This window comes from Pavona decussata, unplaced genomic scaffold (genome assembly GCF_977016875.1).
Source record: "Pavona decussata unplaced genomic scaffold, jaPavDecu1.1 SCAFFOLD_95, whole genome shotgun sequence".
Classification (NCBI taxonomy): domain Eukaryota; kingdom Metazoa; phylum Cnidaria; class Anthozoa; order Scleractinia; family Agariciidae; genus Pavona; species Pavona decussata.
In genome coordinates, this window is record NW_028145512.1 from 1,965,805 (window position 1) to 1,980,114 (window position 14,310).

Genomic DNA, 14,310 nt, shown 5'->3' on the forward strand with positions numbered 1-14,310 from the left:
TGATGTTCTATATTTTTATTTGTGTTGGGAGCTTCTGGGAAGAATACGGATAAAACACAGTGTGACAACAATGACATTTAAAAGTTATTAACTTACGTATTACAAATTAACTGTTTTCAAAATTTGTCATAAACACACTAAAGAGTTAAGCGACTTTCTTGCTTGTCCGTAACGATAAAGAGGCCCCAGTAAAGAGTCTTGCTAATCCAAATATAGGAAGCAGAAATATGATGAATGCCATCATAATCACGAAATGACTGATACTCGTTCCAATATCAAGCCAACTGCCGGAATCCTGCACGAGGTAGAAGAAATGCAAGCCCATGAAATCTGTCATCACCAAGACAACCAGCACAAGACTCTGAACTGGGACCGACAAAACCACATGTATGGCATCAAATGCGCATGCTACAATCACAAATGGAATAAGAACTTTACACAAGAGTAAACTACCCATCACAAACGGTGAAAATACCGTCAGAAAGCAGTACACCGATGCCGGATCAAAGCTGTTGATGCTTGCAATGTTCCCTGTTCCAAAGAAAGCTACAATTATAAAGAAGACGAAGAAATAAGCGCAGCGCAGATCTTGTAAAGTGAGCTTCCTAACAAGCGGTGCGTTGAGGCCTTCTGTGAGAACCTTCCAGGCTGGTTGATGTGTCGCTGTAGGGTTTTCACTACTCAGTTGTGTTTCTAACAGTGTATTCAACGTCTTACCGGACAGTTTGTGCTCGCACAACAGCCACGCACCCATGAGAAGCGAGAAAACCAGCAAAAACAGGCCTTCATGAGCAGTGCTCAGAAGAAAATAAACAGAGGAGAAACCAATGGCGATACTCGACATTCTGATGGGTAAATTGATGGAGTTAATAAGCGGAAGCAAAAACGACGAAAGAAGAATCGTCCAGCTTCCAATCTGATTAAGGAGAGGGAGACCAAGTTTTAGCTGTAGACTGGACGCTGTACTGTTAACAATGTACACGGCGAACACCACAAGCACAAATTGAGGTAGGAGTATTTTCCAAGATTTAGTTATTTCTGTCTTGAGCAGATGCGAAATACTGGAGAAATAAAGCAACATAAAGGCAAACGAGACTAAAGTCAATATTCCTGCTGCAGATACCAAGAGGTAATTCGCTTCACGTCCAACCACTGGAAGAATAGGGAAAACAGAGAGAGAAAAAGTGAGTACCATCCAACACGCCAGTGATGGCTTGCAGTTTGACAACAGTGTTGTGGTAAGAGGCCAAACAGCCAGACATAACAAACCAACCGAGAGAATCTCACGCATAAAGAAACTCAGAACAAGAATCTCCAAGGAGAATGCGCCAAACAACACTGTAAATGTTACTCTTCGCTGCAATTTCTTCAAATGGATGTAATCCAGTGCGGCGTGAATAATGTGAAGTCTCTTTCCGATGCGGTTCCAAAACACCAACGGCAACAAACAATAGCTGTAATACATCCACGGAGCCTTCTGGATTAGTAACAGTAGAATAACCAGAATGGCTAACACTAGAGATATGCTGTCCACATACGATGCTTTTACCAAAGGATCTCTGCGTTTCTGGTTTATTTGGGACGTTTCTTTCAAGACGTCACTGTGATCTTCAATAATCTGTATTATGATACAGAATATCCAGCCCAGAAACCCAAGAGTAACAACCAAATTCAAGAAAATTCGATCGTAGTTTTGATAATAATTAAGTCCTTTTAACGCAAGCTCTATAAGTTCTCTGCTGTGGTTAACTGCTTCTCTGTACTTATTGGTTCGTAGAAAGTCCTTTATGTCACGAATCATTCCTGTTTTCTTAGCACCTATCAAACAAACAAAAAATAGTCAGTGTAATGGGGCAAAACACTTTGCTTTACAGTCGAGAAAACTAACACAGTTGTACCAACAGCGGGATGGAAGGTGGAGGAGGCGGAACAGGTTCATGGAGTCGACTCTTAAGCTATGGTGAAGCTTGAGTCTTGCGTTTTACCGAGTCCAGTACCTTTATTTGCAGAGGGTTCGCACCGAAACCGCGAAGCGTTCCTTTTATTACAGCGGTTGTGTTATTTTTAATAGATTGTCAGTGTAATTTTACTCTTTTAAGCCGTTAAAGATCTTTTTGTAGGCTATTGTTCTTAACCTTGTGAGTTGTTTTTTTTTTACGTTTCTTTATTACTCAGGGCTCTCATTGATAACAGGTCTATTGTATATATGTCCTGAAGGGACTATATCCTGTCTATTAAAATAAAGGTGTTCAGTTTAGTTCAGTCCGTGTCTCCAGTTATTGCTTCGCCCTTTTGGAGGCAGGGTATTCAAGGGAATACGTAATTGAAAGTGACTAAACAGTAATAACTAACTGTAACCACCTTACCTGCCAGCAAGGTGAAAGGACGAAACAACAGAGACGTCTCTTTCCTGAACAGTTCTTTCACCTCATACTGAGCAAGAATCTGTTGTGCATTCATGAACAGGTTTTCTGCGACGTACTCATCTGTGTTATTCAGGTACTCCACTGGTAAAACACCCACAGAGTTCAGAGGAAATGGGACACCTTAAAACAAAAGTCATAAAGTAGTAAACGTTTAGAGTTCAATCTGTATACAGTCGAACCTCCATGTACCACCACCTATCCGAAACACCAAATTTTCCCAGTCAAAGCCCTATAGATGGAACCTCTCGTAAGTGACCACCTCTCATAAGCGACTGCGACCACTTTTTGAGGTGACGGCATAATTATTATTCATTGTTTTTAACCTCTTGTAAGCGACCACTTGACACATGGTCTGATCTCCATGTTCGCTGTATGTACTACGCTACTCAGGGTTTACGAGGAACCTTTAGTAACAAACAAGCACTGCTCGCATTGTGATTTGGAAAATGTATGCGATAAGTTCTCCTCTAACAAGGAGATGTATGAGACCTGTTCTCGGAAGAGAGCCGCTCTGGTTCGACTCTCGTAAGCGACCCCTAAATCTTGGCATTTTGAGTGGTCGCTTACGGGAGGTTCAGCTGTACAACACAATTGTAGATGAAATCCGACAGAACATAACAGTTCTTTCCTGTGGTACTGTTTATTTTGCTGTGTATGGTTGACCATTCATTCCTTATGGTGTTGTTTACTATGCTATACAAGACGATCATGAGTCTGTGGAAGAAAATCCAAATTGTGGTTGCTCAAATGAAAACTTTTAAGAGGTACTTTTCTGTGGTATTTGTCTTTTCGCTTTACAAGGTGGCTCCAACTTTTTAGCCCCTCAACTACATCTACAAGTGCGGACATTCAAATGAAAGCCATGGTGGTGCTTACTTTTTGCTTGAAGGTGTCATAAATTACATGTAGATATACAGGGTTTTTTTCTGCACTCCCAATTTTCTTTGTACTTATCCTGTCGCACTAGCCAAACCCACATGATTTCAACAGGGACAGACAAAAAGGAGAGAAATTAAAAAGAGGCTTGTTTTGGACTGAAGTATCAGGATTGTCAGTAATCACGTTAAAAACATTCCCTGCCTTTTCTGTGGCTTTTTACTGACCAAACCAATTTTCACTGACCATCCAAGACAAATCCTTTGCAATAAAGCTGGTGATGAAGCTGCAGAAATCAAATTATTATTATTATTTCATAAATATTTTTTGAAAAATTATGACATTACCTTCAAAGAAATGTGACGTTATTACCTTTGCCAACAAGGAAACCCTTTCACAAATCTTGTGGTAAGAGAACTGTCTTAAAGGTGGACTTCATGCACAACTCCCCGACTTTTCCCGGCATTTTTCCCTGACAGTGGCAACCCTGGACATTAATAATCTTTAAATGCCTCCAAACTGTGGTTCTATACATAATATAATCAAAATCTCATCTTCGCAAAAAGAGCCTTTTTATCAAACCTACCAATCAGAGATGTCATCAGAGGTGCAATATCAGCTTGATTAACATCAACTCTTCTCAGATGAGCCAGCTTCCACTTGTACATCTCAGCTGGGACATCCACCCCGTGTTTTGGAGCCAAGGGACTCCGCACACCAGCTCCCCAGGCCATTAATGGGGTCAGTGTCTCATGAGGATGCCCTGCCCCATGGGATCCCCAGTTCGTCATACCATGATCAGCTGTCATTACATACGCTGTTTGACCATCATGGTTGTAAAAATCCTCAATGAGTTTTTCCATTTCTTGAATCCCTTTGTCAACAACAGCAATATTTTTTAGATATTCTTGTGAGGTAGGTCTGTGGGCGTGGCCATTGGTGTCGATTCCTGGTTGAAAATAGTTTTCATTAAATCAAAAGCAATATTTGGTTCACCAGTGTTGAAAGAGGAAAAACCCTTTTCTTGTTGTCACTCTCCATTCTTCCTCTCAACCTTACTGGATCTACTGGGACAATTTTTTTTATTAGTCACCAGACAGGTGAAACATTAGAACAGCAAAAAAAAAGAAAGAAATGAATCTATGACAACCCTTCTTGTTATAACGCCCCTAAAACCTTGTATCTAAGTTATACATACACAGGACTTATATCTGGGACATTATAACAATGTTATATCCAAGGAGAATTGATGAGATGATAGAAGACAATTGTACAAAATAAATTGGACTGGACTGTTGAACCTGGATAAATACAAATAACCCACATCTGCAAATGGAGCTGAGTTATTGTATTATGTATCAAGAGTCCAAATCACTTTAACGGTATTTAACGGTATTTAAAAAAAAGCAATACCTGTATCACACTTGCAGCAGAAAAGGTACAACAGTGAATAGTATAACATAATTATTATTATTATTATTATTATTATTATTATTATTATTATTATTATTATTATTATTATTATTATTATTATTATTATTACTGTTTCAAATAGCTAAGATTTATGTGTATGTTTTATGAAATGATGGTTGTGGAAACAAGGTTGCTTTATCACAGTTCAAGGACATAGAAGTTACATCATATCACCACACTACAGGGAAAACTTAAAGAGCTTTTGAAAGTTGTTTTCAACCAAGTTGGTTTGCTGGCAAGAAAACCTCCAGTTGGATTCATTTGTCTGTAATTTTTGTCTGATTCAACAATTAAAATGCAAGGAATATAATATAACTTTGGCAAATTGTGCCAATATATTGGATATCATTCTTGTGTTGAGGACTTTCAACATTGATTTATAACTGCAAGTCTGCCAGCAACAAAAGTTATGAGAGGGTTTGGTTTTCATAGCAATTTTGGGACCATTTATTTGTAACACATTCAGCAAAGAAGAAAAGAACAAGGTAAAATAATTTTTCTAGCTATTTTCAAGCAATTTCATTCCAAAATACACTGCCAGTCTGGTCTGTTCAAGCCTCATTCAAAGAGTTCTACCACTATAGCATATGTATATTATATAAATAATTTAATCAAATAAAACTCCAGTTCATATGTTATGGTATGAATTTGCTTCTGCTTTGAAATTTTTCAAAGAAATTTGATATGTTTTACTGGTATTCTTTTGTTCCAGACTATGGAATGAATCTGGGATGAAAGAAAATAATTAATGAAACCAGTTTGAATAAGCAAATTTTAATCTGTCGACCTTGGATGGCTGATAGAAACCTTCCCTGTACCATCTTGTGAGTGGAATGACATGCTAAGATTTTTATCAGACAAAGATATACTCAAGGCTGGAACAGGTTTGAAGAGCTTACCAAGGAGGTGAAGAAAGAACACAATTTGGTCTTGAGAAAGCATCTGCTTCAAAGTCTCATTATTCTTAGCAGACGCAAAAAACTCTTGCACTTGATCAAACACCCAAGTATCAAGTTTAGAAGCATCTTCATCTGCAAAGTCCTCTGCAACATCTTTGTACATGGAAGTGAATACATGGTCCCCACTGGCTCCCTTTGCAAACATTGGTAAAATGTCAGGGCTTCCCCATGCCCACGTGAAACGGCTTTCGTTGAAAGTAGAATCAAACTCTACTGGGTTTTCTTTCCAGCCTGGTAACAGAAACAGAAAATCATAATGAAACTTAAGCTCGATTATAAACTACATGGATAGAGGAAACTGGGATTAAATGCTTACAAAGTAAAACAACTCAAAGTACCCATGGGTCAACAGACTGACATGTTTCCAAAGAGCAAAGATATTTTGAATGTCATCTACACTGTAGAATATGGAGTAGGTTGACTGCTGTTTGTTCTTAACACAATAATTTTATTATAATTTAGAACGTTTCTTTCATTTATTTATTTCAAGATTTGCACAAAAGGCAGGTGAAAATACAATAGAACACTCGGTCCCCTACTAGGTATTAATCATGTAACTGTCTCTTATTAAAACTAGTTATACTGTTAATTAATATGCCAATATTTAGAGCAAATCAGCTTAAAAGAATGAAATATTATCTCCATTGAAGACATTCATGACTGAATCTAAAAAAGTAAAAGAACTTACTGGTAAGCTTATTTTTCAAAGAAAAGGTGTAGTTTCTGCTTAAATATTGTCGGGTATGACATTCCAGAAGGTTGCAAATGTGAATAAAGAACTTTACCACAATTGTTTCGAATCTCGCAATCTGATTGGCTAATTTTTCGTTGTCGATAAGAGTCTAGGCAACGCTGCTCGCGTCAATCAGCGCGCAGAAATTTTAACAGTTATTGTAAAATTTTCTTTGATGTTGATAATGTGGTAAAAAACAAATCAAATGTGGTTTAGCGTTGTCTGCACTCTTATCGACAACGATATTCATCATCACAGGGGTCAAAATTTGTTGTGGACTCACTCGGCGCGCAACATTTTGACCACTGTGATGACAAATATCGTTGTCGATAAGAGTGTAGACAACGCTAAACCACATTCGATTTGTAAAAGAGTCGCAAAAAAAAGACTGGTTCTAAAATGCTGAGCACTGCTGATAAAAAACTGAACTACTGCAGCATGATAATAATATATTACAATAAGAGATATAATAATATTATTAGCTGTCAAATATTAAGACTGATTGATCTAGACTTACAGTTAAAAGAAAAAACATTGAGATATTCAAGCAAATAATCTAAAGGTGAATGTTTGAGACAAATTAAATGATCCTTGTAGGTAAGGTTGTCATTTTTAGAAATAAAATTAATGGTGCATCATTGGGTCTTCTCAATTATCACTAAGTCATTCAAAATCAACTGTGGAGCCCATAATTGAGACGTATGACAAAAGTACTGTAAACAAACAAGTGAAGTATATAATAAAGTTAAAGTGCTAGTATTTAGAATATTTCAACAGTTTCTCTTTGTAGACCCCAACTTTTTGCTGGCTTTGGATACTATCAAAGATATGTGTTCGTTCCATGTGAGTTCCTTTGTCATTGCAACTTCAAAGTCCCTTTCCTTGTTGACCACGCAATTCTACGTTGGCGCCACTAAGGATATAAGCGTGATCAAGACTAGTTTTCTTCCTGCTGACTATTCAATTGTAGCACTTAGATGGCTGAAAATGGAGATGGACCACGCAAAAAAAGCATTTAGATCCTTTTGACATGCATTACTGTCACACAAGGACTTGATAGCTTTAAAGTATTTAGAGTTATCTGCAAACATTATCAAATTCAAAGAGTTAAGAGCCTCAGACATGTCGTTCACAAATAAGAAGAACAGTATTGGGCCAAGGATTGACGCTTGCAAAACTCTTGACTTGACTATTGACCATGAAGAAAATGTACCATTTAACGCCAGAATGTTGCATTCTAGCTGATAAATAATGTTGTAAAAGGGTACCAGGAATGCTCATTTTCAGTTGAAATTGGTGGCAAATTTTCCACAGTAAAAAAGGGAGATTGTACAGTGCAGGCCAGAATTAAGCGAACTACGCAGACGCGTTTTATACGCAGCAAAAACGCGCATGCGCGTATTTTTAGACGCGTCTAAATGTGCGCGTTTTTGCCATTGTTATTCATCGCCGTAAGTTCTCTTTGTGTGGTATTGTCAAACAAAACAAAAGACTTCAACGGGTTAACAACAAACACAAAATTAGCATTTTATGAAATCAGCGAGCGACAGCTATCATATTTCGAATCTTATCCGCTTCGTAAATACTGGCGGCTTTAAAAACAACTCCCAGTCGATATTGAATATTCACTGTATGTTATAGAAAATATAAATCTAAGCTAATTAGTCGAATACTACTTGTTCGAAATCAAAGCGCTCTGTGCGCGAACACGTGAACGATAGGTGAGTGTTTCGAGTTATGCCTTCACTTACATTGTGACTCGAAAGAGAGTGTTTCGAGGTTTCTTCGAAGGGGTGAAAATGGCACAAGTTGGCTATAATTGGAAAGGCACTGTGGCTCCCGTGTTGATTGAATAAAAAAGCATCCAGTTTTCCTTACAAGAACCTCCGTAGATCGTGTTGTTGTCGAATGAAACTTGATACATGTGCAGGAATTTGGTTGCCTAACACGTGACTGAAATCTTCCCGATGTTATCAGCGTGGCAATTTCTTTCTACGTCGAAACGACGGCTTCAGGCAGTGTTTTACAACATTAGAAGAAGCTTTCAATCTTGCAAAAGTTGCTAATATGGCTTTATCCAAGTGAACGTAACTATAGGAATGCATCAAGCGTTGCGGTACTCAGTAGACTCTCAGTGTTTTACGTTCAGTTTAGGTTTGTTCCGGGGAATCGATCTTATCGCTCCCACTAGACCCGAATGAAATTTTGCAAAATTGAAGTTTCCTATTTTACCCTAAGCCTTTAACCAACGGAATTGCCTTGGATCTTTAAAGTCAACTGAACGATTACATTTTGCGGCCGGAGATAGTAAATGCGTGAGGTAGAATGAGGGAAAGTTCACGGTAAGTCAGCAAATCTGAACCGAAGCGCGCGAGACGAGCGAAGTCTGTTGAAAATCATTTGGTGGATTGACTGATTTTATTGCGGGTCGTAATTTATTTGTTTACTCTATATGATTTACCCACAAATACAGTATTATTCTCGAACTACCCGAATCATCATTGCAGCAAGGAATAAATAAGAATAGCCTTTAGAAATATAAACAAACAAGTTAAATCCTTTCACGGTCTACGTACGCAGAGCTCGTTTCGCAAAGTACAGATCTTTAAATTTAGAAACACTGCATTCCCGGCGTTTTATTCCTCTTTTAGCTTGTCACACACAGAAGGTCTGACTGTTGTAGTCTTGATATCTTCAATTCTTCAGATTTTATTCATCATTTCGTTTCGTTTCGCAAAATACAGTAAGCCTCGCGGCAAGTTTTTTTTTTCTTTAAGTTCTTCCATGTGCTCAACAACATGAAGTTGTTCTTGCGCTGAGCCGGTTCTACAAGAAAGTCGACAAGTGTAGTCATACTTTGTCAAACCCTTCTGAAAGGCTTTTCCCAGGCAATTCAAAAGAACAATGAAAGATCAACAATACGAAAACAATGAGCTAGCTCATACATACTAATGCGTCTGACTAGACGCGCATCTGCAGATTTTTAGACGCGTATTCGCGTCCGCAGCAGACGCGTTTTACGCGTATGTTTTAATTCGCTTAATTCTGGCCTGCACTGTACATGTAGCTTGGAAAACTTGGAAATATCCTGTCTGAATGACTCAGAAACCCAGGAAACGGGACTTTAGGGAGTTAAAATCAAAGCAATTTCCGGAAGGAGCATCCCTTCGGCGTTCCTTGTTTCGGAAATCGGTTACCGTTTATCTTAGATCCGCGCCTGCTTAAAATCTTATAGTTTTCACAAATCAGCTGACACGAAAGCTAGTGACAAAATGGATGGAGTCGTTTACAAACCTTTAGCAACTGCGCTCACATCCTCATAAAACCCAGCAACAAGAGCAACATGTCCTGGGCGAGACTCAGTAGGAACTCTGGTGTGAGATACACCCCAAGTGGCTTTCTTCTCCATCAAACCTCTTAGATACGGCACACGAGTCTTTCCGTCATCAACTTCAAAAAACTTGTCCGCTCTCAAACCATCAGCAACGAACAAGACCAGTCTCTTTGCTGGCGGTTTAAGATTTGATTTATAAGGCGTCATGCCATGAACAAGAGGAGAGGTGAAATAGATATCAAATATGGAGGCTAAATAGACCACATGGACTAAAATTCCAAGCACTAATAAAGACAACCTCGTTGCCGCCATTTTGAATCCGAACGTATTGCCGCTTATTGGAAGGCTGCAGTTGCGAAGGCTCAGAGAGAGGCCGAGCGAGATTGGAACCAAGAGAAACTTCCCGAAAAATCGAGAAGGCCCTCGGTCAGCCCCCCGGTTCAGTCAAGAAGATTCTGGCAGGACGTAGAAGGTCGTAGAACGGTCTAGAACAGTTCTGATGCAAGAAAAATGTTCTAGAACACTAATTCTAGAACATTCAGGACTTCACTTACCCAAAATAAAAGAAACTTCATTCGCCTATCCGAATAAAATGATGTCAGCATTTTGTATTTTTAGAAATCTGATGTAAGCCTTCACTGAGTTGCAAGGGGTATAAATACGGGCCATTTTCACAACGCAGTTAATTTAAAATTTGCTGAAAACAGAGACCACTCTTCCAGAAGAAGACAAAGAACTTTAACGCAAACTCCGAAGATGCCAGCCAAGTTAGCTCCGGCGATTGGAATCGACCTTGGAACAACTTATTCCTGTGTTGGAGTTTTCCAACATGGTAAAGTTGAGATCATCGCTAATGATCAAGGAAATCGTACAACTCCTAGTTACGTTGCGTTCACTGACACAGAAAGATTGATCGGAGAGGCAGCCAAGAACCAAGCAACGTTAAATCCAAGCAACACAATCTTTGACGCAAAGAGACTGATCGGTAGGAAATTTGACGATCCTTCAGTACAATCTGACCGAGGAAACTGGCCTTTCCAAGTGATCAATGAAGCTGGCAAGCCTAAAATCCGCGTGCAGAACAAGGAATCTTGGAAAACCTTTACTCCAGAGGAAATCAGTTCCATGGTGCTCATAAAGATGAAAGAAACAGCTGAAGCTTACTTAGGACAGACAGTTCAGGATGCTGTCATTACAGTGCCTGCGTATTTCAACGATTCCCAGAGACAGGCCACTAAAGACGCTGGAATCATAGCAGGACTGAATGTTATAAGAATCATCAATGAACCAACAGCTGGCGCTCTTGCTTACGGCTTGGACAAAAACCTCCAAGGAGAAAAGAATGTACTGATATTCGACCTGGGTGGAGGAACATTTGATGTGTCTATACTGACAATCGATGAAGGATCGCTGTTCGAGGTACGATCAACAGCCGGCGATACACACCTTGGTGGAGAAGATTTCGACAATCGTTTGGTGGATCACTTTGCGGCTGAATTCAAGCGCAAGTTTAAGAAAGATCTCAAAGGCAACCCGAGAGCCTTGCGTCGCCTTAGGACTGCCTGTGAAAGAGCCAAGCGATCCCTATCGTCCAGTACACAAGCAAGCATTGAGATCGATTCACTGGCCGAAGGAATTGATTTCTACACCAAGATCACACGTGCAAAATTTGAGGAACTTTGTAATGATCTGTTCCGTTCTTGCCTGGAACCAGTGGAAAAAGCGCTCAAAGATGCTAAACTTGACAAGTCCAAGATCCACGAAGTTGTCCTAGTTGGCGGTTCCACGAGAATTCCAAAGGTACAGCAGCTTCTGGAAGACTTCTTCAATGGAAAAAAGTTGAACAAAACCATCAATCCTGACGAGGCAGTAGCGTATGGAGCTGCAATCCAGGCGGCCATTTTAAGTGGAGATCAAAGTGCTGAGATCAAGGATGTTCTGTTGCTTGATGTTACTCCGTTGAGCCTTGGTATAGAGACCGCTGGCGGAGTGATGACCTCACTGATTAAACGCAACAGTCGCATTCCAACCGAAACTTCAGAAGTGTTCTCTACCTATTCAGATAATCAGCCAGGTGTTACCATTCAAGTGTATGAAGGAGAGCGAACCATGACTAAAGACAACAACCTCCTGGGCCGATTTGAGCTGTCTGGAATCCCCCCTGCTCCAAGAGGCGTGCCCAAGATTAAAGTCTCCTTTGATATTGATGCCAATGGAATCTTAAACGTCTCCGCCAAGGACGAGAGTACTGGAAGAACTAATGCTATCACCATCACCAATGATTCAGGGAGGCTCTCCAAAGCGGACATCGATCGAATGGTAGCTGATGCCGAGAAATACAGGAAAGAAGACGAATTGCAGCGTGAAACCATTGAAGCCAGAAACAGTTTGGAGAATTATGTGTACAACGTGAAACAGGCGGCAGAAGATTCAAGTGCAGAGAAGAAGCTGAATGCTGCTGATCTGGAGACAGTAAAGAGCAAGACTCAGGAGGTGATGGCTTGGTTGAACCGAAATTCAATGGCAGCGACAGAAGAATATGAAGAGAAAAAGGAAGATTTGGAGCGAGTGTGTTCTCCTATTATGGCCAAGCTACATGGACAGCAGCAGGAGCAGGAGTATAACAGCACTGCCAATGGACCGACAGTGGAAGAGGTGGATTGAACTGACAATAAAGACAAATTTGGATGCTAAGATGTGTTGATTTGAAGAAAGTTTGTTCAGCATTTACTAACTGTATACTATATTTGTAGTGGTCAATATGTTTTCTTGGTAGATAATCAATCCTCCATGTTTTCATTTATTCCATGAAAACCTGCTCTAGCCAGTCATTTTACACAAGGATCTGGGGGTAACAGTGCAGAAAGTAGTGAGTTATCATTTTCGAAAAACCAAACCAGTCTTTTTGAAGATCATGACAAGCTTATTGTAACCTCAATATGTTGAAAACATTAAAACTTAAATTGTTATATCAAAGGCGAGTATTTCTTTGTCATTTAAGGACGGTGCCTACTATTGTTACTGCGCATACGTTCTGCGCATCACGAGATACTCAGGTTTCCTATGGGTGGTTTGTACTAATACAGGAATATTTTTGCGCGGCTTAAAACTATACGGAGAAAGCAGAACTTACCAAATGCTTTTGGTATCGCAAAAAAAACATTGGGGGTAACCATGCATTTTTCAGAGATAATTAAGCTTCAATTTAGGAAAAAGTGCCGTACATTGCTTAATATTTTGGCGTTTTTTGGAGATATTGATGTTTTATTAGCTCTGAAAAATGGGTGGTTACCCCCAATTTTCTTTTTTGGATTCCAATAGCCCTTACTAAGATCTGCTTTTCCCACAAAGTCATAAATCGCACAAAAATACTTCGATGTTAGTAGGTACCCTCCTTAATCTGCCACTTTAAAAACTAGTAGAGGCGAGAGGGATAGGAAGAACTAGACTACCGACTTAACCCAGTTTAACTGAGTAAATGCTTTCCCTCCCAACTTTTCTTTGTCGAACTTTTTCCCGTCGGTTTCGACGTTTTTCTCGTCTCCACTATCTGCTCCTTGGTCGCCGAGGATGTAGCCTCCCACGCAGACGTGACGAACCCCTAAGGACGTCTGCGTGGGAGGCTACCGAGGATGTCACCGGGCCAATAAAACTTTTGTACTTCTGACTTACAATCTGGGCCCTTCTTATAACACGCTCATGCAGAAAAACAGTTCAACAAACATGGTCTTCAACGGTGATTAATGAGTTTGTTTTTGAACTTTTCATCGAGTCTCTTTTTGTGTGCACACACACGTTTAACCAAAAGGCCAGTTTGTGAACTACAAGTGTAAAATTTTTATTAAATTTAACCCAGGGCAAGATCATACTGGTCGCATCATTGGCCACGGCCTGCGACATAAGCCTTTGGTCTTGTTTCCTACACCTTCTCATGTAAATTTTGTAGGGGTCGTTAAATAACCCATATACACCGGTCGAAAAGAGTTGGACACAGAGTACCCAATTTTTCTATTTCACTCACTTCAGGCCATAGCTTGGGTGGGTAACAGGAACCAGATCAGAGGCGCCAAGAGTACAACGATGTCGATCTCGCTGCAAATGTACCCTCAAGCTTACACGTATAATTAACAATTATTCCACAAGTGTGCGTTGAATATGAAATGACAGATAGCCAACGAGGCGCGTTGCTTTATTACAAACAATCAAGAAGTATTGCTAGATCTTGCTGATTTCGCTTTGCAAGAACAACCAGAAGGCAATTTACTGAGTGGTCGCTATTTCTCGGGCATGGTATAATGGTTCATATACCATGGCCACTAAGCCAATCAAATTCCTGGAATTGCATAATACAATGACCCAATTTTTAATAATTCACGATACTACATAGACTAACGAATGTTTGGTTTTATCAACAAAGTTTGTAAGGTAAATTGGTCACCGTAAAGAGATTGGAGTGCATTAGCACTCTCCACCGACCAAGCAGCACAGTTTCTTTAGAACTAATCCTCG

The 14,310-nt window shown here is 39.7% G+C and overlaps 2 protein-coding genes across 2 annotated transcripts; one reads left to right on the forward strand and one right to left on the reverse strand.

The window, feature by feature from the left end:
• Positions 1-10,258, reverse strand: LOC146473079 (GPI ethanolamine phosphate transferase 1-like). The gene is made up of 5 exons (XM_085118800.1): positions 9,762-10,258; positions 5,675-5,965; positions 3,889-4,251; positions 2,367-2,546; positions 1-1,818 (listed from the first exon to the last, which is right to left on the reverse strand). The coding sequence occupies exons 1-5, from the start codon at positions 10,111-10,113 to the stop codon at positions 146-148; spliced, it is 2,859 nt and encodes a 952-aa protein (XP_084974926.1). The 5' UTR covers positions 10,114-10,258; the 3' UTR covers positions 1-145.
• A 155-nt stretch (positions 10,259-10,413) lies between these two features.
• On the forward strand, positions 10,414-12,777 carry LOC146473080 (heat shock protein 70 A1-like). The gene has a single exon (XM_085118803.1). The coding sequence runs from the start codon at positions 10,558-10,560 to the stop codon at positions 12,463-12,465; it is 1,908 nt and encodes a 635-aa protein (XP_084974929.1). The 5' UTR covers positions 10,414-10,557; the 3' UTR covers positions 12,466-12,777.
• Positions 12,778-14,310: the final 1,533 nt, after the last annotated feature.

Bases quoted from the DNA above. Each gene is read 5' to 3' on its own strand.
- LOC146473080 (XM_085118803.1), top strand. From the start codon at position 10,558: ATGCCAGCCAAGTTAGCTCCGGCGATTGGAATCGACCTTGGAACAACT.
- LOC146473079 (XM_085118800.1), bottom strand. From the start codon at position 10,113: ATGGCGGCAACGAGGTTGTCTTTATTAGTGCTTGGAATTTTAGTCCAT. The intron at 5,966-9,761 runs GTTTGTAAACGA...TTCTGTTACCAG, and splicing joins TGTGAGCGCAGTTGCTAAAG to GCTGGAAAGAAAACCCAGTA. The intron at 2,547-3,888 runs GTAGGTTTGATA...TTTTGTTTTAAG, and splicing joins TCTGATGACATCTCTGATTG to GTGTCCCATTTCCTCTGAAC.